The 27254-nt window shown below is 34.2% G+C and overlaps 2 protein-coding genes across 2 annotated transcripts; both read right to left on the reverse strand.

Moving 5' to 3' along the window:
- Positions 1 to 8899: 8899 nt before the first annotated feature.
- LOC119667280 lies at positions 8900 to 11095 on the reverse strand. Its single transcript, XM_038076570.1, has one exon. It carries the CDS (start codon positions 11093 to 11095, stop codon positions 8900 to 8902), a length of 2196 nt encoding a protein of 731 aa, XP_037932498.1.
- A 249-nt stretch (positions 11096 to 11344) lies between these two features.
- Positions 11345 to 14050, reverse strand: LOC119667281. The gene has a single exon (XM_038076571.1). The coding sequence runs from the start codon at positions 14048 to 14050 to the stop codon at positions 11345 to 11347; it is 2706 nt and encodes a 901-aa protein (XP_037932499.1).
- Positions 14051 to 27254: the final 13204 nt, after the last annotated feature.

A 27254-nucleotide genomic window follows, 5' to 3' on the forward strand; every position in this document is an offset into this window, starting at 1 on the left:
AAGTTTCTGTTACTAAATACTGCTCTGAAAGTTTCTCAAATGCTTCAAGTAGAGTTTGACAATTATTTGCAATGATTGTGGCTTGATGTTGTGGAGGTAATTTATTTCTAAAATTAATTAATGCATTTCTTTCAGCTTCTACGAAATAAACCGTTTTTATGTTCTGTGGCCTATCTGATAATCTAATACAATATTTTGTCCTACATAACTGTTCTCTTATTTCTAAATAAAATAACTTTACATTGTTCTTAAAATTAATTCTTTCGAATTCTACTATTAGTTTATCGGGGGTGGACTTCTCACCATATTCGCTTATTAATAATTGCCTAAGTGTTGACCAATCTAGAGGATTGTCTCTTCTAATTATATCGGCTGGTGCATCTTTAATTGTGCGCAATATGCGAAAAAATTATAGTTGTTGTTATACGTCGGGAAGGGAGTTTAAAAAGGGTAGAATTTTTTCAATACCTGTTATACATATAGGTTGACAGCTGCTTTTTATTGCCAGTGAATGGATTAATGTTTTTCAGAAATCCGTTGATTACTTCTCTAATTACGGGTAATTCCATATTGAATGTTGTTTTCCAGATGTGTAGTTATTATGAAGTATATTGTTAATAACTTTTAAGTTTTTTAAGGTTAAATATGTTCGTTTTTTTATTTATTTTTTTTTTTTTACTTATTTAGTTTAAATAAAAGAATTTCACTCATGTGGTTTTAATACAACAATAGCTACTTATCGTTTCTTAAAGATTTATTTATTAGAGTTCCAGGATTAAATTTTTGATTTTAAAATTAATTCTTTCAAATAATTTTAGTTTCGTATATTCAGTCTAACTGTAAGGATATTTTCATTTTCATAAAAGTTCATTAATTATTTCACTAGGATTCTGTAGATCCTTTGCCGACTGCGCCAATTATATATTTATGTAATATAAATATATTTTTTAAAGAAAACACAAAACGATACTTTTCATATATTTTATTATTTATTTAAACATTTACTAATTTTATTATTTATTAAAACATTTACAAAGTTATATTTAAGATTTTTATTATTTTTGTAAAAGAAAACCACACACGAGTAAGAAATTCATTATAATAACGAGGAGAGATTTGAAAGTAAATATAATAGTGAAGACGTGGTCAAAAATGTACTAACTGCCTCTGAGTGGTGTATTCAGTTTTTATATGGAATGAATGACAGAATAATATTCTATTATAAACCAAGCATCTGTGTAATTACCCAATAGGATCGATGCTTGTAAAGTGTATTTATATAAAATACTATTATTTCTTTTGACTCTGACAACACTTCAGCGATTCTGCTGCAACCGGGGTTGAAAAAGATTAAATGAAATCAGCTAAAGAATTGTTCCTTGACTCGGACGGCACATCAGTGATTCTGCTGTATGCGGGGTTGGTTCCTAGGTATGGTTGTCTGCTCACGGCGTACCTGTTTGGGACAGAAGGGTTAGTGGATAAAAAAATATATTTCTTTGTTTGTTGTTTTTTTTTTGTTACGGAATATCTATACAATAGTTGTAATAAACCTTTCTTGTGGTTCGTATAACTCTGGGGTTGAACTCAGCCGTCGCCAAGGTCCATACAAGAAATTTATTTGGTGGGACCCAGTCACTTCTGATTGCTCCTAACACCTGAACCGAAACAAGCTGACCGAAACTAGATTAAGTCGATGATGAACTGAGTTGGAGATATATGGTGTTGCAAATACTACCACGACAGATAGCCGACACGATATAACACAGACACACGTGACTGTTAAAGCAACGTGTGTTGTGTTATAGGTCGCAGATCACACGCACTTTCCTGTTCACTATTAAAGTGTCTAGGGGGCCGGAGACGTTAGGTTACTGTTAAAGCTACCTTTCGCTTCCGACACTATGGCATAGACACACGCGACTGTTAAAGCTATGTTGTACCCCTTGCAACCTAGATTCAGATACTGTTGAAGCCCTGAATCTTGCTCAACTATATCTCTAAATCGTGCCGTTGAGATGGATTCCCACTGTTAAATTTGCACCGTTCAGGAAAAGTTAGTATAAGATGTGCTTTACCAATTCTGTATCTGTTTAAATATCTGTTTGTGTTTATTTAAATACAATTTTTAAATTATTTTACTCTTTTTATTTATTTGTTCGTTGAATAAGAAATTATTAAGATTTATTTTTATTAACAAATAAATAATTATGTACAAAATTTAATTTATACGTACTCTTTACTTTGCTTTACATCCACTTGTAAAATTCAATTATTAAGCTCTCACAATTTATTAATACAAATTTTAAAATTTCAATATTAACAAATTTAATAATTTAATTAGTTTGATTTAATTAAAAATAATTTTTATGTACAAAATATTAGTTTATACGTACTTTTTACTTTATTTTAAATTTGGTTGTAAAATTCAATTTTTACGTTTTCACAATTTTATAAATACAAAATTTAAAATTTTTTATATTGACAAATTTAATAATTTATGAACAAAATTTTTCACTAAGTTTGAGAAACTACTAAAATTTCACTGTTGACACCGCCGTCTTAGTCACAGAAATTTCGCTGCTGCTGAAGCCAGAACCAGGAGTCTTTCTTTCGCGGTTGAACAAAAACAAGAGACCTTCTTCTTGGTGAACGCTCTTTTTATCCCGTCCATGGTCAACGGTGTCAGCTGTAAAAACGTTAAAGTTTGTTGACCCAACATTAAAGCTCCTTTTCTGTACCGCACTGAGCGAAAGTGTAGTTTCACGGCGAATTTGCATTTCTTTGAGTACCTATTGCAATTTAGAAGTGGTTTTTGTCTGAGTTGCGATCCACTTCTACACCTTTTCTGCACAAAGCTTTCTTCGTTTGACAGGTCTCTTTATCATTATTTTGTTTTGATCTCGTTTGTTTTTTAGCAATGTGTTGTGCCAGTGAACGTGTGTATTTCATTCCATTAATTAGAAAATTATTTTATTTTTTTAAATAAATCTCTAGCAAAATAGAACACCCAACGATAGCTCAAGGTATGTGTCTCTATTAACTTTTATTCATCTACTTCAGAGATTTTTTTACAACAATTTTCTTGAAATAAACAATGATGTGTGGTTGTATGTTTATGTAGGGCAAAATTTACTTATGCAAATTTAGATAAGTACTTAGTACATAAGTAAATTTTGCCCTTACAAAAGTAGTTGGCAAATTTACAATATAATTGATATTATTGCCATTAGAGTCAATCCTGATTTGAGCAAATTCTAATGTCTCATCGATGTTAATATAAGGAAAATTTTCATTATTTATTACATTTTCAGTTATATTAATTTCAGTATTTGATAAAATATAAGATTTCACAATATTTGCTTTGGCCCAATGGATAGCATATTCTACATTAGCAAGTTCTTCTTAAAGTGCTTGTAATTTAAATTTTAATTCAATGAACAATTGGTTTACAATATTTTCATCATTTTTTATATCTTTCAATATTTCATTTGTTATTTAAGACAATTCATTAATTTTTTGTACATTTAATTTATTAATAATAACTTGATTATTGTTATTCTCTAAAACATTATTTAATTTGTTAGTTAAAATTTCAAAATCGTGGCGGTCTGGACTGCCAGCTCACCATTTCCATGTGGTGCCAATGTTATCAATGGATATTTTATATCCTTTTTTTTATTTTCAATCTGGCCAAATAACTTTTTATATTATTAGTTTCGAAGGATAGGATAGGGTATAAAGGATGATGGGTTTTTATATTTAACTCGATGGACCTTTCCAAATCATTAATTAATTTTCCATACTCGATTAAGTCGATTATATGGATAATTTTAAATAATCCAGATTGAATTCTTGCTGAATCTGTATCTATTGTTATCAATTGTGAATTAGAATAATCCAGTAACTGTGTGTCAGTATGACACCATATGTTACTATGAGTAATCTACGAGAGTAATCAAATCAATTTTTTATTAAATTCTTGTGAACAATTTTTTTTGATTCTGTTTCTGTTGAATTTCCTTCTTATATTTTGGAGAAAGTTTAGTGCCTAATCTTTTGTTAATTTTTACAAAAACTTCTTGTCCAATGTCATAGTTCTTAAATGGAGTTTTATTTTTATTATAGAATGTAATATCTGCTTTCTGTTTTTGCCTCAAGTTTCTAATATTTTATTTTTTATTCATTTATAATTGTTTCGGATCCGTATTCACTCTTCTACCGAAGAACGCTTCGACCGGTTTTCTTTTCGTGGTTGAATGAATAGTGTAGCTGTATTTATAAACAGAGTTATCTAGAAATTCAGAAAACGATTTGTAGCCATTCTCCGCTTTCAAGCAACGCATGACTTCTGTCAGAGTGGAATGAAAACGTTCGATTTGCCCATTAGACGCGCTATTATATGGTGGCGTTCTGTAAATTTGAATGTTGAATTGGTTTTCTAACATGAACGTTAGAGACGATGAATTAAGTGATTTTTCGTTATCCCTTCAGCTCCAGATGATATAGATAACGGCAGCGTTCCGAGTTTCGCCTCTCTTTTTTTAGCTATATTTCCTTTTATAAATTATTGTAAATTATAATAATTTACATAATTCAAAGATGAACCCAACACCTTCTGCATTATTTCAGAAGAGCTTGACCTGCCAGCTTTTGTCCACAAGTTATTGCATTTCGAAAAAGTCTATGGAAGAAATAAAAATATTTATTATTCTTCTCTTTTAGTGATATTTCTATAATAACAATTACTATTAAACTGTAATTATATTAAAGAAAAATTACCTGTTTATACATACTAAATAGCTCTGCGTCACTTTTAATCAAATTTATTAAGTCCTTAGTCGTTATTAAATTTAATAAGTGGCTCGCGCATCTGATATGCTTTGACAGCATAGGTCTCTGCTCGTTACTAGGCAAAAACGATATCTGCAATTTTCTCATACGTGTAGACACCTTCAAACCGTTGGCATGCCAATGCAGCGGAGCATCTTTTAAGGTCATTATCAAGCCAATGACGAGTATATCCAAAAAAGCTTCTTCTGTTGCAGGACATCAGCTGCCATGCATACAAAAGGTGTTTCGTCTAAAGTTTTCTTCAGGGATTTTTGCAACAAGTCAAATTTATTTTCGATGGCACCAATAAATGTTCTTCGACTTGGTTCTACAAACGAAGTGTGATGGAAAAGATTTCTGAAGTAGATATTCTCTACGACGGAAATATGCAGAGCAGCGTCAACAACTAATTTTATAACGTTTTATTTTATAAAATTTTATATAATTTTATAAAAACTTTCCTTATGGTTTTGCGTTTTATGCTCAACGTATTTCTTGTAGTTCATTGTACAAAACCAAATATACATCCAGCATAAGACTTTGTCCAAAAACTTTATTCTTAAACTACATATTACTACTCATTTATGTTATTATAATTTTAAAATCGTATTTAGCAATAAAAATAATTTCTAAAACATAAATGTAGGCATAATCTCATTACAGATAAAATTATATTATTTGCATACACATTGTACACACATTCATATAATGCTTACAAATTTGCATATATATATGTGATGCACAAAACCAAAGATCTTCCTAAACTTGCTTAAAAAAATCTACGCGCAACTCATAAGCAAATGTACAATCAATCAAAAACAAGCAACCCAACAAGAGACTATGAATGAGAGCGCAAACTAAATGCGGGCCACTTAAAATCCAAAATCCAACCATAGTTTCGATTCGTTTATAATGGTCCAGAAGTTTCAATGCTTCTTCTCTAGATTATTTTTGCAATTTTTGCACGTAATTCGTAGTGGGGTTTTTCAATTAAAATTATACCTGTAATTTAGCAACTCAACTACAAATTACAATTATACTGCAATTCGTAATTGAGGTTTTCAATTAAATTGTAATCTAGAAACTCAATTATCAATTAAATTACTCCGTAATTTATAATAGAGTCTAATCTAATTACAAATGTTATCATTAATGCAGAGCTCTGGTTGTCAATCACTTCAGCATGCCAGTTTTCGCTTATCTCCTTTTTGGATACAACTTGATGCTCCGCTTATCAGGGTAGTGTTTCTTTTGGCGCACTTCACAAATTTCCAAAAAAAATTCTGCAGTTCACTTTTAGCTTTGAGCGTACAATTAATTTCTCATTAGAACACTTTGGTAGCAAAGAAAAGTTTTCTTTTTCACTGTATATATAACCAGAAAACATAAATTCAAGAGTATTGTTGCTATGTCTTACTATCTGAAGATAACTTAACGACCGCTCAATGTCCTTCTTATGGCGTCAGTTAATAATTATTTCAAACAAAATAAAATGTTTTGGCTCAATTAGAATTATTCTGCACAAGGTTTTGAAAACACTTTTTGACTTTATTTCTAAAGGATTCCTTCAAACAATATTTCACTGTTGTTTTTCTTTTTCGTGTTATAATTCGTTGCGATTTTAAATTCTTATCAACACTCCTCCAGTTTAAAAACTTAAGACCAAAAAACTCTTACATTCCAACTTACACCGCCTTTTTTATCTTCCACTTTCCGTAAATATCTTCTGTAGAGATATTTCTCCGTATACCGATTAATTAAATAAAATGACCAAAGCATTTCAGTTATGTTTTAAGACTGTTTATTTTAATAATTATCTTTACATAGTTAGGTATTCGTGGAGGAAAAGTGTGTATTAGCCCAAACACTATTGTCAAACGGACGGTAGGGGCTCATATTGCAAAAATGCAATAAAGGTATAATAAATGTCAGCATGCTTATTTACTCACATAGTGAATGCTTATGCACGCTACAGTTCACCGCAACTGACAGCGCGCCTCTTTATTTTCAGGACCGTTTTCAAAAAAAAAAAAAAACTCGGTTAATACTGTCCTTCTTTTGTACATTCCGAAAATTTTCAACTGACTCGCATTACTTTTTATAACTTTACGAGTATAATAAATGCGCGAAATTTTGAAGTGGATAACAGACGGAGTTTAGTTTTACGATATTTAATAGATACTGGTCTCATAACAAGTTAACATCGAATCATTTCATTTTCATTTATTTACAATTGCTTTATTCTACAAGTAAATTATGTATTGTGTTTTAATTAAATAAAAGAATTTAATTAAAATTTAAAATATTCATTTCAATTTAATTTTTTTTAATAAATCAACAAAACATCAATAACAATTTTCAATAATAATACAACATGAATAATAAAAACAATAATTATTATTATAGTAATAATTAAAACATTACTTTAAATATATAATATAAGGAAATAAATAATAACATATTAAATAAATAGATAAATAGAATATAAATACTAGCAAATAAATAAAATAAAATACATTTATTCAAATAAAAAAAAAAAAATTACATAAGTACATAATTTTAATAAATTAATACGACGAATAAACATACAACTTAATATAAACTTAAAATTTATTTGGAGCGTGCGTTATTAGCTATTTTTTCCAACGGCTTCATTTTTTCCTTGTGCTGCTCTGCTTTTATTTTAAGTCCCTCTTCTTTTAACTCCAATTTCCTTTTAGTGTATTCTTCCAGAATTTTCATTTTTTTTTTTATTTTTATATTATTTTAGTTTTAGTTGTATCTTTCTGGGGTTGAACTCGGCCGTCGCCAAGGTCCACACAAGAAATTTATTTGGTGGGACCCAGTCAGTCGATGATGAACTCAGTTGGAGATATATGGTGTTGCAAATACTACCATGACAGACAGCCGATACGATATAACACAGACACACGTGACTGTTAAAGCAACGTGTGTTGTGTTATAGGTCGCAGATCACTCGCCCTTTCCTGTTCATTGTTAAAGCGTCCAAGGGGCCGGAGACGTTAGGTTACTGTTAAAGCTACCTTTCGCTTCCGACACTATGGCTTCCGACATACGTGACTGTTAAAGCTACGTGTGTTATACCCCTTGCAAACTAGATTCAGATACTGTTGAAGCCCTGAATCTTGCTCAACTATATCTCTCAATCGTGCCGTTGAGTTGGATTCCCACTGTTAAATTTGCACCGTTCAGGAAAAGTTAGTATAAGATGTGCTTTACCAATTCTGTATCTGTTTAAGTATCTGTTTGTGTTTATTTAAATACAATTTTTAATTTATTTTTCTCTTTTAATTTATTTGTTCCTTGGAAAAGAAATTATTAAAGTCTAGTCTAGTTTCACAGCGAATTTGCATTTCTTGGAGTACCTATTGCAATTTAGAAGTGGTTTTTGTCTGAGTTGCGATCCACTTCTACACCTTTTCTGCACAAAGCTTTCTTCTTATTTCATTTGTTATTTAAGACAATTCATTAATTTTTTGTACATTTAATTTATTAATAATAACTTGTGTTTAATCATAAGCTTTTTTATGATGTTTTGAGTATTAGTCTTTTTCTTTACAATAATTATTACTTATATTTTATCAAATACTAACAATGTCTTTTACGAGGTGATGCTAATTTATTCACTTAAATAAATTGCTTTAAAAAATTAATACAAATTTTGTTCAAATTATTGTAGTTTACGATTTATTTACTTAATTACACACGTAACAATTCATATAATATATATTTTATTTTTTTTAACTATTTATAAAACATTACTGTTTAATTTTAGCGCACAGACTGTCTTTCTTTACACACTTTTCAAAGAGAACAAAAGAGGCTTTTTATATTACAATAGAATTCAAGTTGCAAATTAACATGCGTACGAATAATTGAGTGCGAATGTCAAGAGCTGAAAGCTCAAATGAGTAAAAGAAATGACTCAAAACTGGTATTGATCTTGCTCTACATTATTCGTACACATGTTAAAATGCTTACAAACTCAACTTGCTAGATCTACCAAAGCACCGTGCTCCAACATCCCGCCCCCCTTGAAAGGATTTCAAGCTGGCAATAGTGCAAGTTTGTGGATTGGTCGACGGATGACTCCTTTGGATGTCTGCAGATCGACTACGCGAATATGCTTATCTGGACCGTTTACACAGTGAATGATTCTTCCCATCAGCCAACGTTGTGGGGGCATATTATCCTCGTGGATTATTACTAATGTTCCATTGCTGACGTTTGATTGTTCCTTTGTCCATTTGGTACGTGTCTGCAGCTCGTTTAGATAATCTCGAGCCCATCGGCGCCAGAAATGATGTTTTACAGCCTTCACACGGACCCACTTATCTGCTAGTGGCAATTTATCATATTGAGATGTTGATTCCGGTAATGTCTTAAGTGGGCCGCCGATAAGAAAATGTGCTGGTGTCAATGCATCATAGTCGCTTGGATCGCAAGACAGCGGTGATATTGGTCTCGAATTAAGTATGGCCTCGATTTCAATCAGTACTGTTCCAAGTTCCTCAAACGTAAGACGAGTGTTTGCAAGGGTTCGGTTCAGATGGCCCTTAGCAATTTTCACAGCCGCCTCCCATAGCCCACCGAAGTGAGGCGTCCTAGGCGGTATAAAATTGAAATTGATGAATTGGTTGGTGCAAAAAGTCTGCAAATTAGATTGGTTAGTTTTATTAAATAAAAAGTTTTTCAAGTCAGCCAGCTTGTTGCTAGCACCAACAAAATTTGTTGCATTATCGCAGTAGATATCTGATGGCAGTCCCCTTCTGCCGATCAATCTTTTTAGTGCTGCGATAAAGGCGTCCGTAGTTAAATCTGACACTGCCTCGATGTGTGCCGCCTTTGTTGATAAGCAGACGAAGATAGCTATATACGTTTTGAATGGGGCTTTTCCCCGAATACCAAGATACGTTAATACTGGCCCACAAAAATCTACTGCTGTACGAGCGAATGGCCTACTGGGAGTGACGCGTTCAATAGGAAGGTTACCCATTATTTGACCAAGCAATTTCGGTTTGTAACGCACGCAGTGAATGCAAGACCGAACCGTTCGACGCGCAATATCGCGAATGTTTAGTATCCAAAACTTAAGTCGAGTAAGGGCGATTAATGCCTTGGCTCCTGCATGATAGTTGCTCAGATGAAGATGCCGAACGTACAATTCCACAAAATAACAGCCTTTAGGCAGTAGAATCGGATGTCGCTGACCCCTGGCAATGTCACTAAGTGCGAGACGCCCTCCTACCTTTAAGAGTTGATAACCTGACGCTTCCTCCAAGAATGGGTTTAGGTGCTTGAGTGACCCTTCCACTGGGTTACCTCGCTGTAGGCCTTGTATATCCTGAGAAAAAAAATGATTTTGGATAATCCAAACAATACAATGCAGTGCTTTTTGTAATTGCATAGGTTGAATGAACTCTACGTCAGCTTTCTCTTTATACTTGGTTAACTGATGGAATCGATGTAGTTGCGCTACTATTCGTAGTATTTTAGTATAGGAGCCATACTTTGATATAACTGTCAGCAAATAATTTTCTTTAGTTACCTGAGTAAACGCAAGTTTTCTTCTTTCCTTATTGACTACTTCCATATCTAAATTGCTATGTTCTGGTTGAGGCCAATGTTTTCTTTCACGTAATAAAAATTCTGGTCCAGTGAACCACGTAGACTCCGTTAGTTGGCGATTGGTACAACCACGAGAAACAATATCAGCTGGATTAATTTTTGTAGATATGTGCTGCCACTGACCAGCGCGAGTTATATCTTGGATTTCAGCCACACGGTTGCCTACAAAGGCAGACAGAGTCGAGGAATGTTGTTTCAACCAATGCAGAACTATTTGGGAATCCGTCCAAAAAAATGTTTCTCCTTCGAGGTGAGCGAGTGTCGGCTGAATTTTTTGTAATAACCTGGCAAGTAGTAACGCACCACATAACTCTAACTTAGGCAACGATTTCCTCTTTATCGGAGCTACGCGGGATTTTGCAGTAAATAGTTTGACTGTCACGTTACCTGACTTATCCTGAGAACGAAGATAAATGCAACATCCATATGCTCTTATTGAGGCATCACAAAATCCGTGGATGTCTACTTGTTGAGGGCCTATTGTTAGGCAAAATCGCGGTATCTTCATAGAAGAAAGTGTATGGAGGTCTTGAACGAACGTTTCCCATGCAGAGTGAAGAGCTTGAGGTACTGACTCATCCCAATTCAAACGAAGCAGCCAGAGTTCTTGCATAATAATTTTTGAAACAAGTACAAGTGGAGCGAGTAACCCAAGAGGATCGAACAGTGATGAGGCCAGTGATAGAATAGAACGTTTTGTTACCGTACGACTAATCGGGACATTGAAAGAGAATAGAAACACATCATGAAGTTGATGCCATTTGATGCCCAATGCGCTAGTGATCGTATCCGAACCCAGATCCCAACTCTTCGTTGTAGTGTCGCTTACAAAATCCACATGATTAGAATGCCATTTATCCAATTAAAAACAACCTTCCTTCAGAATTGCAGTCAGTTGATGTTTAATTTCGACAAGTTCTTCACTGGAGTCGGCTCCGCCAATAAAATCATCCACAAAAAATGACGATTTAAGAAGTGGAGAGCCTAATGGGTATTTGTCTTTATATTTATCGGCCAAATATTGTAAACTTCTAGTTGATAAAAACGGCGCCGATGCTGTGCCATAAGTGACAGTATTGAGTTCGTAAGTACTAACAGGCTCCGCATCTGTGTCTCTCCAGAGGATATATTGAAACCTTCGATCTCCTTTGTCCACCAAAATTTGTCGGAACATCTTTACGATGTCGGCTGTCAGAGCATAACGGTATAAACGAAACTGAAGAAGGAGCAGATATAGTTCCGGCTGAATGGTAGGGCCTACCAGCAAAATGTCATTTAGCGCACGACTAGATGAAGTTGGACATGATGCGTCAAAAACTACTCTCAACTTTGTTGACGTGCTGGAAGGCTTCAGAACACAATGGTGAGGGATATAGTAATGCGGTTCGTTCAATTTGGGATCTTCGACGCGCGTCATATGCCCTAACTCCAGATATTGTTTCATGAACTCCCAGTAATCGCGTTTTAATGCAGGATTGGATGATAAGCGTCGTTCTATACCTAGAAGTCGACGCAAGGCAATGCTGCGTGTCAGACCGAGGGTGGTTGGTGGTTCCTTAAATGGTAATCGAACTACAATTCTTCCGTCCATAGCTTGTCGAACTGTTTCTTGATAGGAGGTCTCGCACTTCGATTGCTCTGGTGACCACGATTTTTCAGCTGATTGTACTTCCTCTATCTTCCACATCATTTCTAGTTGTTTGGATACGGTATCATCTAGTGACATTAGGCAGTTTGCAACTGTGGGATTATCGAGAACACCTTGACATCTACCGGATACCACCCATCCAAACAATGTTTTTTGCAGGACTGGAAGATTCGCACCCAGTTTAATTTGACCGATGGATAAAATGTCAAAGAAGCTTTCTGTGCCTAGTAAGAGATCGATACGTTTGGATTTAAAAAATAGTTCATCTGCGAGTGAAGTATTCGGCGGGAGGTTCCATGATGATACATCAATTTCTGAGCTTGGCTGGTAAGCAATATGAGGAGTAACGCAGAAGTTGAGATCCAGCTCAAGATTTGAATGACGTGACTTTACGATAGTGGATGTTTGATGCTTTATATTAGCAAATGTGCTGCCTATACTTGCCACATGTACCGGTCGCTTGTATTTGACCAAATTAAGATTTTTTGAGAATTCCTCTGTTATAAAATTAACCTGCGAGCACGAATCGAGTAACGCTCTCCCCACTTGATAACCTCCAACTGAATCTTTCACCAAAACCAGCGCCGTAGCTAAAATTATTTGTTCATTTGAAGACATATCAAGATGAGAGTGACTGGCAACATTGTTATTGGGCAACAGAGTTTGCCTTGTGGTATTTAGTGAATCCGAAACCTGGTCATTGCTATTGGGTTGGTGCAAGAGTGTGTGATGTGACTTTGCGCATATTCGGCATTTGAATGATGATGTGCAATTGGCCACTCGATGCCGGGGCGATAGACAGTTAATGCAGAGTTTCAAACATTTCGCCTTCTCAAATCTTTGGTTAACTTCCATAGATTTAAAACGAGGGCATTTCTGCACTAAATGTTCATGACTTGAACAAAGTAAGCAGGACTGGGTGGAAGTAGCTGTAGCGAACGAATACTGTTTAGGACGATTGATGGGTTTGGCCTTAATATTGTTGGCTTTACGATGTACCGATAGATGGTTGTATGGCTTGTGATCGAGAGATTCTAGAAACTGACAATGTCTGTCAAGCAGTGCTGAACAGTCGTTCCAACTAGGTAGAGTGGTGAGAGATAGCGCCTCCTTCCATTTCCTACGTGTAGTTTCATCCACCCTCTGCATTACCAATGAAATGAGTATTGCCTCACATATTTGTTTTTCAGAGCCTAACGTGCAGAGTGAACCGTACAGTGCAGACACATTATCGATTAGGCTGCAAAGTTGGTGGCTAGACTGATCCGAAACCACTGGCAAATCAAATAAAGCTGTAATGTTTTCTAAGAAAATCAGCGTACTGTTGTCATACCGTGTTTTAAGTCGCTCTAAAGCCTTCGGATAATTTTCATTACAAATGGGGAATGCCTGCACTGTTTCTAATGCTTGGCCCGTTAGACAATTTCGTAAATGGTTAAACTTTTCGATGTTGGTTAGACACGCTTCTCGATCAATAATTTGGACGAAAGAATTGATGAAGTTCTTGTATTCGGAGTACTTACCACTGAATGTGGGTAATTTCAAATGCGGCAACTTCTTACTCACAGGAGGTATCAATGCTGTGTTGTCCATCATTGTAGAATTATTAGCTTCATCATTCAGCTGCGAAGATATGGAAATTTTTGTTGAAATATAAAGCTCCTCTAAGTCAGCTCTGCACGTATCGGTAGCATCTAGTTTCTCAATTGATGTCTGAAATGATAAGACCTGTTTAAAGTAAGAATCTAGGATACCTTGCCTACATTTTAATTCCGGCTGTGACAATAATTTTCCAGTCCCCTTTATGTGGGTTTCGATCAACCCTTTAATCCTACTGATACTCGCTTTGGTTGAGGCCCTTTGCTGTTTGAGTTCTGCCAATTCTGACATGGCCGTCTGGCTTGTGTTGGGTGTTGTCATCTCGATTTAATAAATTATTGATGAGTCAAAATAATTACACTCTCCGAAAGTCTAATATATATTATATCACGACACGATACCGAAATAGTGCACAAATTCGAAAGTCACTAAGCACTTGCGCATAAATAGTTGTGCTACAACGATAATTAATCGGTTGACCGAATGATGCGAACGAAAGCGAAAGTTCTAAGCACATGCACTTAAATAATTGTGCGACAACGATTAATTAATCGGTTGACTGAATGATGCGAACGAAAGCGAAAGTTCTAAGCACATGCACTTAAATAATTGTGCGACAACGATTAATTAATCGGTTGACCGAATGATGCGAACGAAAGCGAAAGTTCTAAGCACATGCACTTAAACAATTGTGCGACAACGATTAATTAATCGGTTGACCGAATAATGTGAACGAAAGCGAAAGTTCTAAGCACATGCACTTAAATAATTGTGCGACAACGATTAATTAATCGGTTGACCGAATAATGTGAACGAAAGCGAAAGTTCTAAGCACATGCACTTAAATAATTGTGCGACAACGATTAATTAATCGGTTGACCGAATGATGCGAACGAAAGCGAAAGTTCTAAGCACATGCACTTAAATAATTGTGCGACAACGATTAATTAATCGGTTGACCGAATGATGCGAACGAAAGCGAAAGTTCTAAGCACATGCACTTAAATAATTGTGCGACAACGATTAATTAATCGGTTGACCGAATGATGCGAACGAAAGCGAAAGTTCTAAGCACATGCACTTAAATAATTGTGCATAGAGTAGCGGTTATTGTCCGCATATTACCGAACCTCGACACTCGAATAACGTTTATTTTACCACGCGGTAACGTTTTATTTACCACGCGGTAACCACGACCATTAATTAACGTTAAGTTTAGAAATTTCGTTTGAAATTAGCAATTTTATTAATTTGCAAATATTATTTTTTAAATAATTTTTTATTATATATTTATAAACAAAATTAGAATTTATTTTTATCATTTAAATTAACACTTTTTGTCTAAAGTTTATCTTTGTTAATTATACACACCTTGAAGTGTTTTATTTTATGTCTGTTATTTGTTGTTTTAAGTAAGAACTTTTCTTATTAGAAAATTTGTTACACGGCACTTAAAGCGTTGATCTTTGATTAGTACTTATGACCGTTTTTAAAACGTTCGAATATTATTTTCATATTAGTGTCCTGTCACGGTCGCCAATGTTTAATCATAAGCTTTTTTATGATGTTTTGAGTATTAGTCTTTTTCTTTACAATAATTATTACTTATATTTTATCAAATACTAACAATGTCTTTTACGAGGTGATGCTAATTTATTCACTTAAATAAATTGCTTTAAAAAATTAATACAAATTTTGTTCAAATTATTGTAGTTTACGATTTATTTACTTAATTACACACGTAACAATTCATATAATATATATTTTGTTTTTTTTAACTATTTATAAAACATTACTGTTCAATTTTAGCGCACAGATTGTCTTTCTTTACACACTTTTCAAAGAGAACAGAAGAGGCTTTTTATATTACAATAGAATTCAAGTTGCAAATTAACATGCGTACGAATAATTGAGTGCGAATGTCAAGAGCTGAAAGCTCAAATGAGTAAAAGAAATGACTCAAAACTGGTATTGATCTTGCTCTACATTATTCGTACACATGTTAAAATGCTTACAAACTCAACTTGCTAGATCTACCAAAGCACCGTGCTCCAACAACTTGATTATTGTTATTCTCTAAAACATTATTTAATTTGTTAGTTAAAATTTCAAAATCGTGGTGGTCTGGACTGCCACCTCACCATTTCCATGTGGTGCCAATTTTATCAATGGATCTTTTATATCCTTTTTTTATTTTCAATCTGGTCAAATAACTTTTTATATTATTAGTTTCGAAGGATAGGATAGGGTATAAAGGATGATGGGTTTTTATATTTAACTCGATGGACCTTTCCAAATCATTAATTAATTTTCCATACTCGATTAAGTCGATTATATGGATAATTTTAAATAATCCAGATTGAATTCTTGCTGAATCTGTATCTATTGTTATCAATTGTGAATTAGAATAATCCAGTAACTGTGTGTCAGTATGACACCATATGTTACTATGAGTAATCTACGAGAGTAATCAAATCAATTTTTTATTAAATTCTTGTGAACAATTTTTTTTGATTCTGTTTCTGTTGAATTTCCTTCTTATATTTTGGAGAAAGTTTAGTGCCTAATCTTTTGTTAATTTTTACAAAAACTTCTTGTCCAATGTCATAGTTCTTAAATGGAGTTTTATTTTTATTATAGAATGTAATATCTGCTTTCTGTTTTTGCCTCAAGTTTCTAATATTTTATTTTTTATTCATTTATAATTGTTTCGGATCCGTATTCACTCTTCTACCGAAGAACGCTTCGACCGGTTTTCTTTTCGTGGTTGAATGAATAGTGTAGCTGTATTTATAAACAGAGTTATCTAGAAATTCAGAAAACGATTTGTAGCCATTCTCCGCTTTCAAGCAACGCATGACTTCTGTCAGAGTGGAATGAAAACGTTCGATTTGCCCATTAGACGCGCTATTATATGGTGGCGTTCTGTAAATTTGAATGTTGAATTGGTTTTCTAACATGAACGTTAGAGACGATGAATTAAGTGATTTTTCGTTATCCCTTCAGCTCCAGATGATATAGATAACGGCAGCGTTCCGAGTTTCGCCTCTCTTTTTTTAGCTATATTTCCTTTTATAAATTATTGTAAATTATAATAATTTACATAATTCAACGATGAACCCAACACCTTCTGCATTATTTCAGAAGAGCTTGACCTGCCAGCTTTTGTCCACAAGTTATTGCATTTCGAAAAAGTCTATGGAAGAAATAAAAATATTTATTATTCTTCTCTTTTAGTGATATTTCTATAATAACAATTACTATTAAACTGTAATTATATTAAAGAAAAATTACCTGTTTATACATACTAAATAGCTCTGCGTCACTTTTAATCAAATTTATTAAGTCCTTAGTCGTTATTAAATTTAATAAGTGGCTCGCGCATCTGATATGCTTTGACAGCATAGGTCTCTGCTCGTTACTAGGCAAAAACGATATCTGCAATTTTCTCATACGTGTAGACACCTTCAAACCGTTGGCATGCCAATGCAGCGGAGCATCTTTTAAGGTCATTATCAAGCCAATGACAAGTATATCCAAAAAAGCTTCTTCTGTTGCAGGACATCAGCTGCCATGCATACAAAAGGTATTTCGTCTAAAGTTTTCTTCAGGGATTTTTGCAACAAGTCAAATTTAATTTCGATGGCACAAATAAATGTTCTTCGACTTGGTGTTACAAACGAAGTGTGATGGAAAAGATTTCTGAAGTAGATATTCTCTACGACGGAAATAGGCAGAGCAGCGTCAACAACAAATTTTATAACGTTGTCCAAAAACCTTCCTTATGGTTTTGCGTTTTATCCTCAACGTATTTCTTGTAGTTCATTGTACAAAACCAAATATACATCCAGCATAAGACTTTGTCCAAAAACTTTATTCTTAAACTACATATTACTACTCATTTATGTTATTATAATTTTAAAATCGTATTTAGCAATAAAAATAATTTCTAGAACATAAATGTAGGCATAATCTCATTACAGATAAAATTATATTATTTGCATACACATTGTACACACATTCATATAATGCTTACAAATTTGCATATATTTATGTGATGCACAAAACCAAAGATCTTCCTAAACTTGCTTAAAAAAATCTACGCGCAACTCATAAGCAAATGTACAATCAATCAAAAACAAGCAACCCAACAAGAGACTATGAATGAGAGCGCAAACTAAATGCGGGCCACTTAAAATCCAAAATCCAACCATAGTTTCGATTCGTTTATAATGGTCCAGAAGTTTCAATGCTTCTTCTCTAGATTATTTTTGCAATTTTTGCACGTAATTCGTAGTGGGGTTTTTCAATTAAAATTATACCTGTAATTTAGCAACTCAACTACAAATTACAATTATACTGCAATTCGTAATTGAGGTTTTCAATTAAATTGTAATCTAGAAACTCAATTATCAATTAAATTACTCCGTAATTTATAATAGAGTCTAATCTAATTACAAATGTTATCATTAATGCAGAGCTCTGGTTGTCAATCACTTCAGCATGCCAGTTTTCACTTATCTCCTTTTTGGATACAACTTGATGCTCCGCTTATCAGGGTAGTGTTTCTTTTGGCGCATTTCACAAATTTCCAAAAAAAATTCTGCAGTTCACTTTTAGCTTTGAGCGTACAATTAATTTCTCATTAGAACACTTTGGTAGCAAAGAAAAGTTTTCTTTTTCACTGTATATATAACCAGAAAACATAAATTCAAGAGTATTGTTGCTATGTCTTACTATCTGAAGATAACTTAACGACCGCTCAATGTCCTTCTTATGGCGTCAGTTAATAATTATTTCAAACAAAATAAAATGTTTTGGCTCAATTAGAATTATTCTGCACAAGGTTTTGAAAACACTTTTTGACTTTATTTCTAAAGGATTCCTTCAAACAATATTTCACTGTTGTTTTTCTTTTTCGTGTTATAATTCGTTGCGATTTTAAATTCTTATCAACACTCCTCCAGTTTAAAAACTTAAGACCAAAAAACTCTTACATTCCAACTTACACCGCCTTTTTTATCTTCCACTTTCCGTAAATATCTTCTGTAGAGATATTTCTCCGTATACCGATTAATTAAATAAAATGACCAAAGCATTTCAGTTATGTTTTAAGACTGTTTATTTTAATAATTATCTTTACATAGTTAGGTATTCGTGGAGGAAAAGTGTGTATTAGCCCAAACACTATTGTCAAACGGACGGTAGGGGCTCATATTGCAAAAATGCAATAAAGGTATAATAAATGTCAGCATGCTTATTTACTCACATAGTGAATGCTTATGCACGCTACAGTTCACCGCAACTGACAGCGCGCCTCTTTATTTTCAGGACCGTTTTCAAAAAAAAAAAAAAACTCGGTTAATACTGTCCTTCTTTTGTACATTCCGAAAATTTTCAACTGACTCGCATTACTTTTTATAACTTTACGAGTATAATAAATGCGCGAAATTTTGAAGTGGATAACAGACGGAGTTTAGTTTTACGATATTTAATAGATACTGGTCTCATAACAAGTTAACATCGAATCATTTCATTTTCATTTATTTACAATTGCTTTATTCTACAAGTAAATTATGTATTGTGTTTTAATTAAATAAAAGAATTTAATTAAAATTTAAAATATTCATTTCAATTTAATTTTTTTTAATAAATCAACAAAACATCAATAACAATTTTCAATAATAATACAACATGAATAATAAAAACAATAATTATTATTATAGTAATAATTAAAACATTACTTTAAATATATAATATAAGGAAATAAATAATAACATATTAAATAAATAGATAAATAGAATATAAATATTAGCAAATAAATAAAATAAAATACATTTATTCAAATAAAAAAAAAAAATTACATAAGTACATAATTTTAATAAATTAATACGACGAATAAACATACAACTTAAAATAAACTTAAAATTTATTTGGAGCGTGCGTTATTAGCTATTTTTTCCAACGGCTTCATTTTTTCCTTGTGCTGCTCTGCTTTTATTTTAAGTGCCTCTTTTTTTAACTCCAATTTCCTTTTAGTGTATTCTTTCAGAATTTTCATTTTTTTTTTATTTTTATATTATTTTAGTTTTAATTGTATATTTCTGATTAGAAATTGACAATTATGTAATCAAATCTTAAAAACTAAACATAATGCAATTAGCAGGTGCAAAAAAGGAATTTAAACTTTATAATAAAATGAAATTGATTATTATTATCAAAATTTATAGCAACGTTTTTAGTAAAATTACGTTAAGGTGGTATGAAGCTTTTTCGCTTAAGTCTAGATATTGTGGTATCAGAAAGCAGGTGTTGCGCCATTGGATTACTATGCTGGTGAAGTTTCACTTTATATTTTTGGCCGCATGTTCTAATGACGTCTGCAACAGTTGGGACTTCAAGATCGTTGTGGATATGTACATTTTAGAGATACCAAGGAGCACCGGTTATTTGTCTAAGTAATTTGTTTTGAACTCTCTGTATTTTTTCGATATTAGAAGCATATGCTGTACTCCAGAGTTCTATACCATAGTACCAGATAGGTTTTAAGATTGAATTGTATACCAGGACTTTATTTTCCAGAGTTAGCTTAGAGTTTTTATTTTAAGTGCCTCCTTATTTAACTCGAGTTTCCTTTTAGTGTGTTCTTCCAGAATTTTCATTTTTTTGGCAGCATATTTCTGTCGTGTTTTTAATTTTTCCGGTGGAGTTTTGTTGCCTGGCGACAATTGCCTTTTACGAAACGGTCCTGGAGTCTGTGAAAAACATACAATTAAAATAATTAATATATATTTATTAAAAGATGAAGAGGCAGTAAACTAAAACAAGTAAAATGCATCAGAAAAATATATTACATATTTCATTTCCTAAAGTTTGTATAATTAATAACTATAAGACTAATCAACCTACGCACATTCTTCCATACAATTTAATTACATTAAAACAGTTTTATATCACAAAACACCAAATATAGAAATGTAGGTGTGCTTTAACTCTGCTACGAACCATCTCCAGGCAATGCGATTATTTGATTACCGCTTAAATTTAAAGTGTGCGAGTTTGCAATCAATGTGCTGTTTCCAAATATTTCTTCCATGAGGTCTCTTTGGGGCGCTGGGCTAGGTGAAGCACCACTTTGATTCTTCAGTATCGTTGCCTTAGCAGCTAGTAATTTGTATATGGCCCTTAATCGATCGTATTTTCTTCCTGGTAGCTTTAAGTTTTCTGCAACATGTTTACGAATTTTATTTACCTCATTCTGTAGTTGTGATGAGGTAACAAGTGCAGTATTTAGTTTTTCATGATTTATGTCTATCATTAACTGAATTATTTCTGCTTGAACCTTCTCATTTTTATCAATAATTATGTGAAGTACATTTATTATCATAAAAAATTTGATAGATTATCTGTATAAAAAATATGACTTTTTTATTGTTTCAGTAATATTTTCTATTCTCTGCGTTAAACTCCGAAATTTGCCGTTGACCTCGCCCTTTGTTCGCACATTTACAGTAGATTCTACAACAGATGTTTGTTTCTGAATTAAATATTTTAAATTGTGCTGGTTGTCCAGTATGTTTATCACATTCTCTTCCATTTTTTTTTTTTTGTGTATAGGACCTGGGGGAAAAATCTTCAAAAGATACAAATGGCCCGTACCATTTGCATGCCCGATTCATGCACGGCTCAAATTGAGTCATACATGCCTACGGACTAAAAAGTCCCCTACATTCTCAACTCAAAATCCTGAAAATCCCTGCAGTACGACCAGTTAAGGTATTCCTTCACAGGGCAGGTTAGAAGAGCACTTAGCGTGCATTCACTCCGATTGTTTACTAAGTATTTCGTCCGCTCTAACAGTGTTTATTGTTCTAGAGATTATGCTCTTGTAAAAGCTCCATTCTTCGATGCTTGCCAACATCTGCATTACCATAGTAGAAGGGCTGGATTCCCCAATTAGTGTCTCTAGATTTTTTCTAGTATCTACGAATCTTATACAGTCTCTAATTATGTGGTCAGGACTCTCAATTTTATCTGGACAGGACTGGCAGTACGGGTTGCTTGCTAGCCTAAACCGGTATAAGTATTCACGGAAGCAGCCATGCCCCGTAAGAAACTGTGTTAATTGAAATCCCAAGTCTCCAGATCCTCGGTTAATCCAAACTCTTATATTTGGAATTAACGAATGCGTCCATCTTGATTTTTGGGAATGGTCCCACCTATGTTGCCATTCATTAAGGTATTTGTCTCTTATATCTAGATAAGACTCTGCCAGAGATTGCCCAGTTTCAGTCGTTCGCCGACGAGAGCGCTGTAAGAAACTGTCTCTGGCCAAGAACGCTTCAAGGTCTATTGGCATGCGTCCAGCCAATACTCCCGCAGCATCGTCCGATACTGTACGGTAAGCACGGCAGATGCGTAGGTTTGACAATCTATGTGCACTTTTCATTACACGTGAATACGACTTAATGGTTGTAGCATGTGCCCACACCGGAGCAGCATAAAGCATCACCGACTTGGAGACTGATGCTAAAAGAACTCTAGCGGTGTCCTTGGGACCTCCTATGTTTGGCATTAATCGAGATAATGCGTTGCAGACACGTGATGCTTTATATCCTGATTGTTTTAGGTGAGTTTTGAAACTCAACCTACTATCTAAGGTTACACCAAGATATGTAAGTTGGGGGCTAGATTGTATATCTACTCCACCCACTTTAATTGAGAGTTGTTCAATCTTTTTCCTACTTGTGATTAATAGCACCTCAGTTTTATGTTCAGCAAGCTCTAATCCGCTGTATTGCAGCCACGATTTAGCTGCTGCAATAGTAGCGCTGCAATTTCTAGCCACTTCGTCTAGAGTTTTTGCAACCACTACTATTGCAATATCATCTGCATACCCAACTACGTGCACTCCGTCCGGCTTTTCAATTCGAAGGATACCATCGTACATGATATTCCAAAGAATTGGCCCTAGAACTGATCCCTGGGGGACCCCTCCCGTAATCCTATATGTTTTCGGTCCGGATTCTGTATCATATAAGAGTAATCTGTCTTTAAAATATGATGTAATAATTTTCAAAAGATATTCTGGGACTCTCATTTTCATCAGTGCATTTAAGATGCTACTCCACTCAGCAGTGTTGAAAGCATTTTTAACGTCTAAGGTCACTACCGCGCAGTACTTTTTAGTACCACCTAGCCACCTTACGCCCTTAGTAGCTTCCTTTGCAATGTTGCATACATGTAGTACAGCATCAACAGTACAGCGTTTAGGTCTAAAGCCAAATTGGTTATTTGATAGACCCTGACTTGCCTCTGTGAATTTTTCTAATCTAGAACTTATAATTCTTTCAAAGACCTTACCTGCAGTGTCTAGTAAGCATAAAGGTCTATAAGATGATGGCAGTTCTGGGGACTTATTACCTTTAGGAATAAGCACCAATCTTTGCTTTTTCCAACACGAAGGGAAGATTCCTTCCTGTAGGCAGCTGTTGTAAACATCCGTAAATATAGAAGCTTGTTTTTGTATTGCCTTCTTCAGTACAGTATTGGGGATTCCATCCAAACCAGGAGATTTATTGGGCTTAACTCTGGAAGAAGCGGCTATGACTTCAGAATTTGTAACCGGGGGTATCTCATTTAAATCGGTGTTTATCGGTATTAAAATTCTAAGTTCTCCCTTTTTTGGGGACAAATGTTTCACGATATTCGCCATTATTTTAGGACATGAAGGTACCGAGCCTCTTAACCTCTTAAATTTACGCATTACTATTTTGTAGCCATCGCCCCAGACATTTTGGTCTACATCATTGATCAGAGTTTGAAAAGCTTGATTCTTACTCCTAATAATTGCCTTTTTAAGTTTAGATCTGCTCTCTCCGTATTTTTGTAGAAGCTTTTCCGCATCTACTCCAGATCTGTGACGTTGGAATTGCCTACGGGAGGCAAAGCACTGAGATCTTAGTAAAGCTATTTCTTCCGTCCACCAATAGTTTTATGAGCGCCCATTACTTCTGCCTTTTCTTTGCATTGATGCATCACAGACGTTGCATAATTCCTTCATAAGGTGATTTGATTTTTCAAAAGCAACCCCGTCTCCGAAACTCATGTTTTCGGTCATGAATTCCATTATCTCTGTGTCAAGATACTTAGTTTTCCAGCCTATTTGCTGTGCTTTTCTCTGCGATTTTTTCAAAACAAACTTTTCTTTCAGCGATAAGGAAAAACGAATTGCATGATGGTCGCTGTGGGTGTAGTGGTTTGATACTTTCCATTGCGAACACCTTACTAATGACGGGCTGACAAAGATGAGATCTATGTAAAAAACGCCTCTACCATTATCGATCGTTGGGCTATGCCCATTGTTCAGTTGTATTAGGTTTAGTGAGGTAAACGTTTCTAATAGGGCTCTACCTCGGCGCGTCGTAGTACTACTGCCCCATTCGACTGCCCAAGCATTGAAATCCCCTGCAACAATGATGGGATTTTTGTTTCTGATTGTTCCTGATAGCCTATCAAGAAACTCTTCAAATCTCTCTTGGGAGATATTTGGGGATATGTAACAGCTGCACACATACTCCGGATTCTAGACCTTCTTTTTGTATTAATACTCTTGGTTCAAACACTATGTCCTGTCCTAGCATAACAGGCATAATTTTTGTACTGTCCTCTTCATATCACCATGCACTGTTTTGACTGTAACTGTTCTTACGAGATCTTCATTTCCCGACTGGTCTTCTATTACCTTTGCTAGTGGCCACCGTGCTGGATGCATTTCTTCATTTTTTATATAATTACTTGCCCTTTTTTCAAATTATCTTGTGGAAGTTTCCATTGGTACCTCTGTTGTAAGGATGACAAATAATCATTTTTCCAGCGATTCCAAAAATGAGTTCTTAATTTCTGCATCAACTTCCGTCTATTCAAACAACTGATTTTTTCACTATCTATTGCCTCAGGACATGCTATTATTGGGCGACCGATTAGGAGATGGTCAGAAGTGAGAACTTCTATATCATTAGCATCGTTATCGAATGAATGCATTGGTCTTGAATTCATTATTGCTTCAATTTGAGGCAAAAGCGTGCTAAGTTCTTCAAATGTCAGTTTATTTTTACCAATTACTCTTTTTAGATGATGTTTCATTGATTTTACCGCTGCTTCCCAAATTCCTCCGAAGTGGGGACTTGCCGGCGGAATAAAGTGCCAGTTTATTTGTTGTTCTTCTAATATTGGCGCTACCGATGTATTCTCTTGTATAGCATTTGCTAAGTATTTATCTAAACATCTAGCTGCTCCTATGAAGTTTGTGCCGTTGTCAGAATAGATATGGCTGCTTTTCCTCTTCTGGAGAAAAATCTTTTCAACGTCGCCAAGAAAACTTCTGTTCTCAAGCTACTAACGACCTCTAAGTGAACCGCTCTAGCTGCCATGCATACAAATACTGCTATATATCTTTTATATGATCTTTGTCCTCTTCCATTTGAGAATTTAATCTGCAGAGGGTCCGCATAATCTACTCTGCAGTGTTCAAATGAGGCTGAAACATTTACTCGATATTCTGAAAGACTTTCCATTAATTGTTGCTTTATGTCTTCCTTATATCGTATGCATACAACACATTTTCTTATGTAACTTTTGTACCATTGCAATGTAAGTGGCACAACGAGACCCGTGACTACAAATTGTTCGGCAACATCTTCCTCAAGTAGCGTTACAGACGAACCTTCATCGAACATCGCATAGACTGTTGTGGTTGTTTGAGGGCCGCTTACGACAACTGGTAGAATTTTAAATAAGCAAGCGTTAAAGTTATTGTGACAATAAAGTAAGTGCTCGCGTCTATTCTGAGAAATTGACGTAGAGGCTACCTCAGTTGATGACGACGTGGAAGTAGATGTGACTGGTGGCATTGTTTTGATGACTTTGGCAGCTGACTGATGAAGAAGTTGATGGTGCATGCGTCTGCATTCATCAATTCCACATGTACGTTTAAACCGGCATTCCATTAGGCTGTGACTTCGTTGAAAACAACTCAAGCATAGACGACTCTCTTTAACAAATTCCCATCTACTGGGTATATTAAGCGACTTGAATTGTGACCTTGAGTACATTTAGTGCAAGACATCTACTGCTCCTCATTATTATTTAATATTTTGGTGAAGTGATCAACTGCTTTATCAATTTCTTTGGATGATCTAAAATTTGAGTTATAACTTATTTCCTCATTAATAATATTTCTATAATTCCTCCAGTTTATAAGAGTTTTCGTATTCTGCTCATTTGAATTAGTATTAAATTTTGTCAGAGTTAAAATAACCGGAGAATGGTCAGAAGACAAGTCATAAGATGATTTAGCAGCAATATCTTCACGTTTCATACCATTAATGACTGCGAAATCGATTAAGTCTGGTGTTTTTCGATTGTCTGATGGCCAGTATGTTGGGTGACCTGAAGACACAACATCAAGGCTGTTGCCAAGTGCTGCATACAGTTGACGACCTCTTGGAGATATCAGTCTAGAACCCCAAAAGGTGTGTTTAGCATTGAAATCCCCAGCAACTAGAAAGTTAGGACCGAGATCAGTAATACATTTCCGGAATTGATCAGAAGTAATAGCAAATTTGGGTGGGCAATAGATTGCTGAGACGACGGTTTTAGTTAGACCAGAAATTACACAAATTGATGTAGCCTGGAGGTATTTAAAACAATGCTTTTGGATTTCATAATGTTGTATTGTGTTTCTAACAAGTACTCCAGAACCGCCACATGCTTTACCATCTGGAGGTAAAGCATGTATTCATAACATATTAAATAAATAGATAAATAAAATATAAATACTAGCTAATAAATAAAATAAAATAAATTTATTCAAATAAACAAAAAAAAAATTACATAAGTACATAATTTTAATAAATTAATACGACGAATAAACATACAACTTAAAATAAACTTAAAATTTATTTGGAGCGTGCGTTATTAGCTATTTTTTCCAACGGCTTCATTTTTTCCTTGTGCTGCTCTGCTTTTATTTTAAGTGCCTCTTCTTTTAACTCGAGTTTCCTTTTAGTGTATTCTTCCAGAATTTTCATTTTTTTGGCAGCATATTTCTGTCGTGTTTTTAATTTTTCCGGTGGAGTTTTGTTGCCTGGCGACAATTGCCTTTTACGAAACGGTCCTGGAGTCTGTGAAAAACATACAATTAAAATAATTAATATATATTTATTAAAAGATGAAGAGGCAGTAAACTAAAATAAGTAAAATGCATCAGAAAAATATATTACATATTTCATTTCCTAAAGTTTGTATAAATTTAAACACAACACAAGCTTTGTCGTCTGCATTTCGCAATAGATTTTATTGAAATTTTGATAAATCACAAGTCACCACAATTAATAACTATAAGACTAATCAACCTACGCACATTCTTCCATAGAATTTAATTACATTAAAACAGTTTTATATCACAAAACACCAAATATAGAAATGTAGGTGTGCTTTAACTCTGCTACGAACCATCTCCAGG

Source organism: Teleopsis dalmanni, chromosome 1 (genome assembly GCF_002237135.1).
Source record: "Teleopsis dalmanni isolate 2A chromosome 1, ASM223713v2, whole genome shotgun sequence".
NCBI classification, from domain to species: Eukaryota; Metazoa; Arthropoda; class Insecta; order Diptera; family Diopsidae; genus Teleopsis; species Teleopsis dalmanni.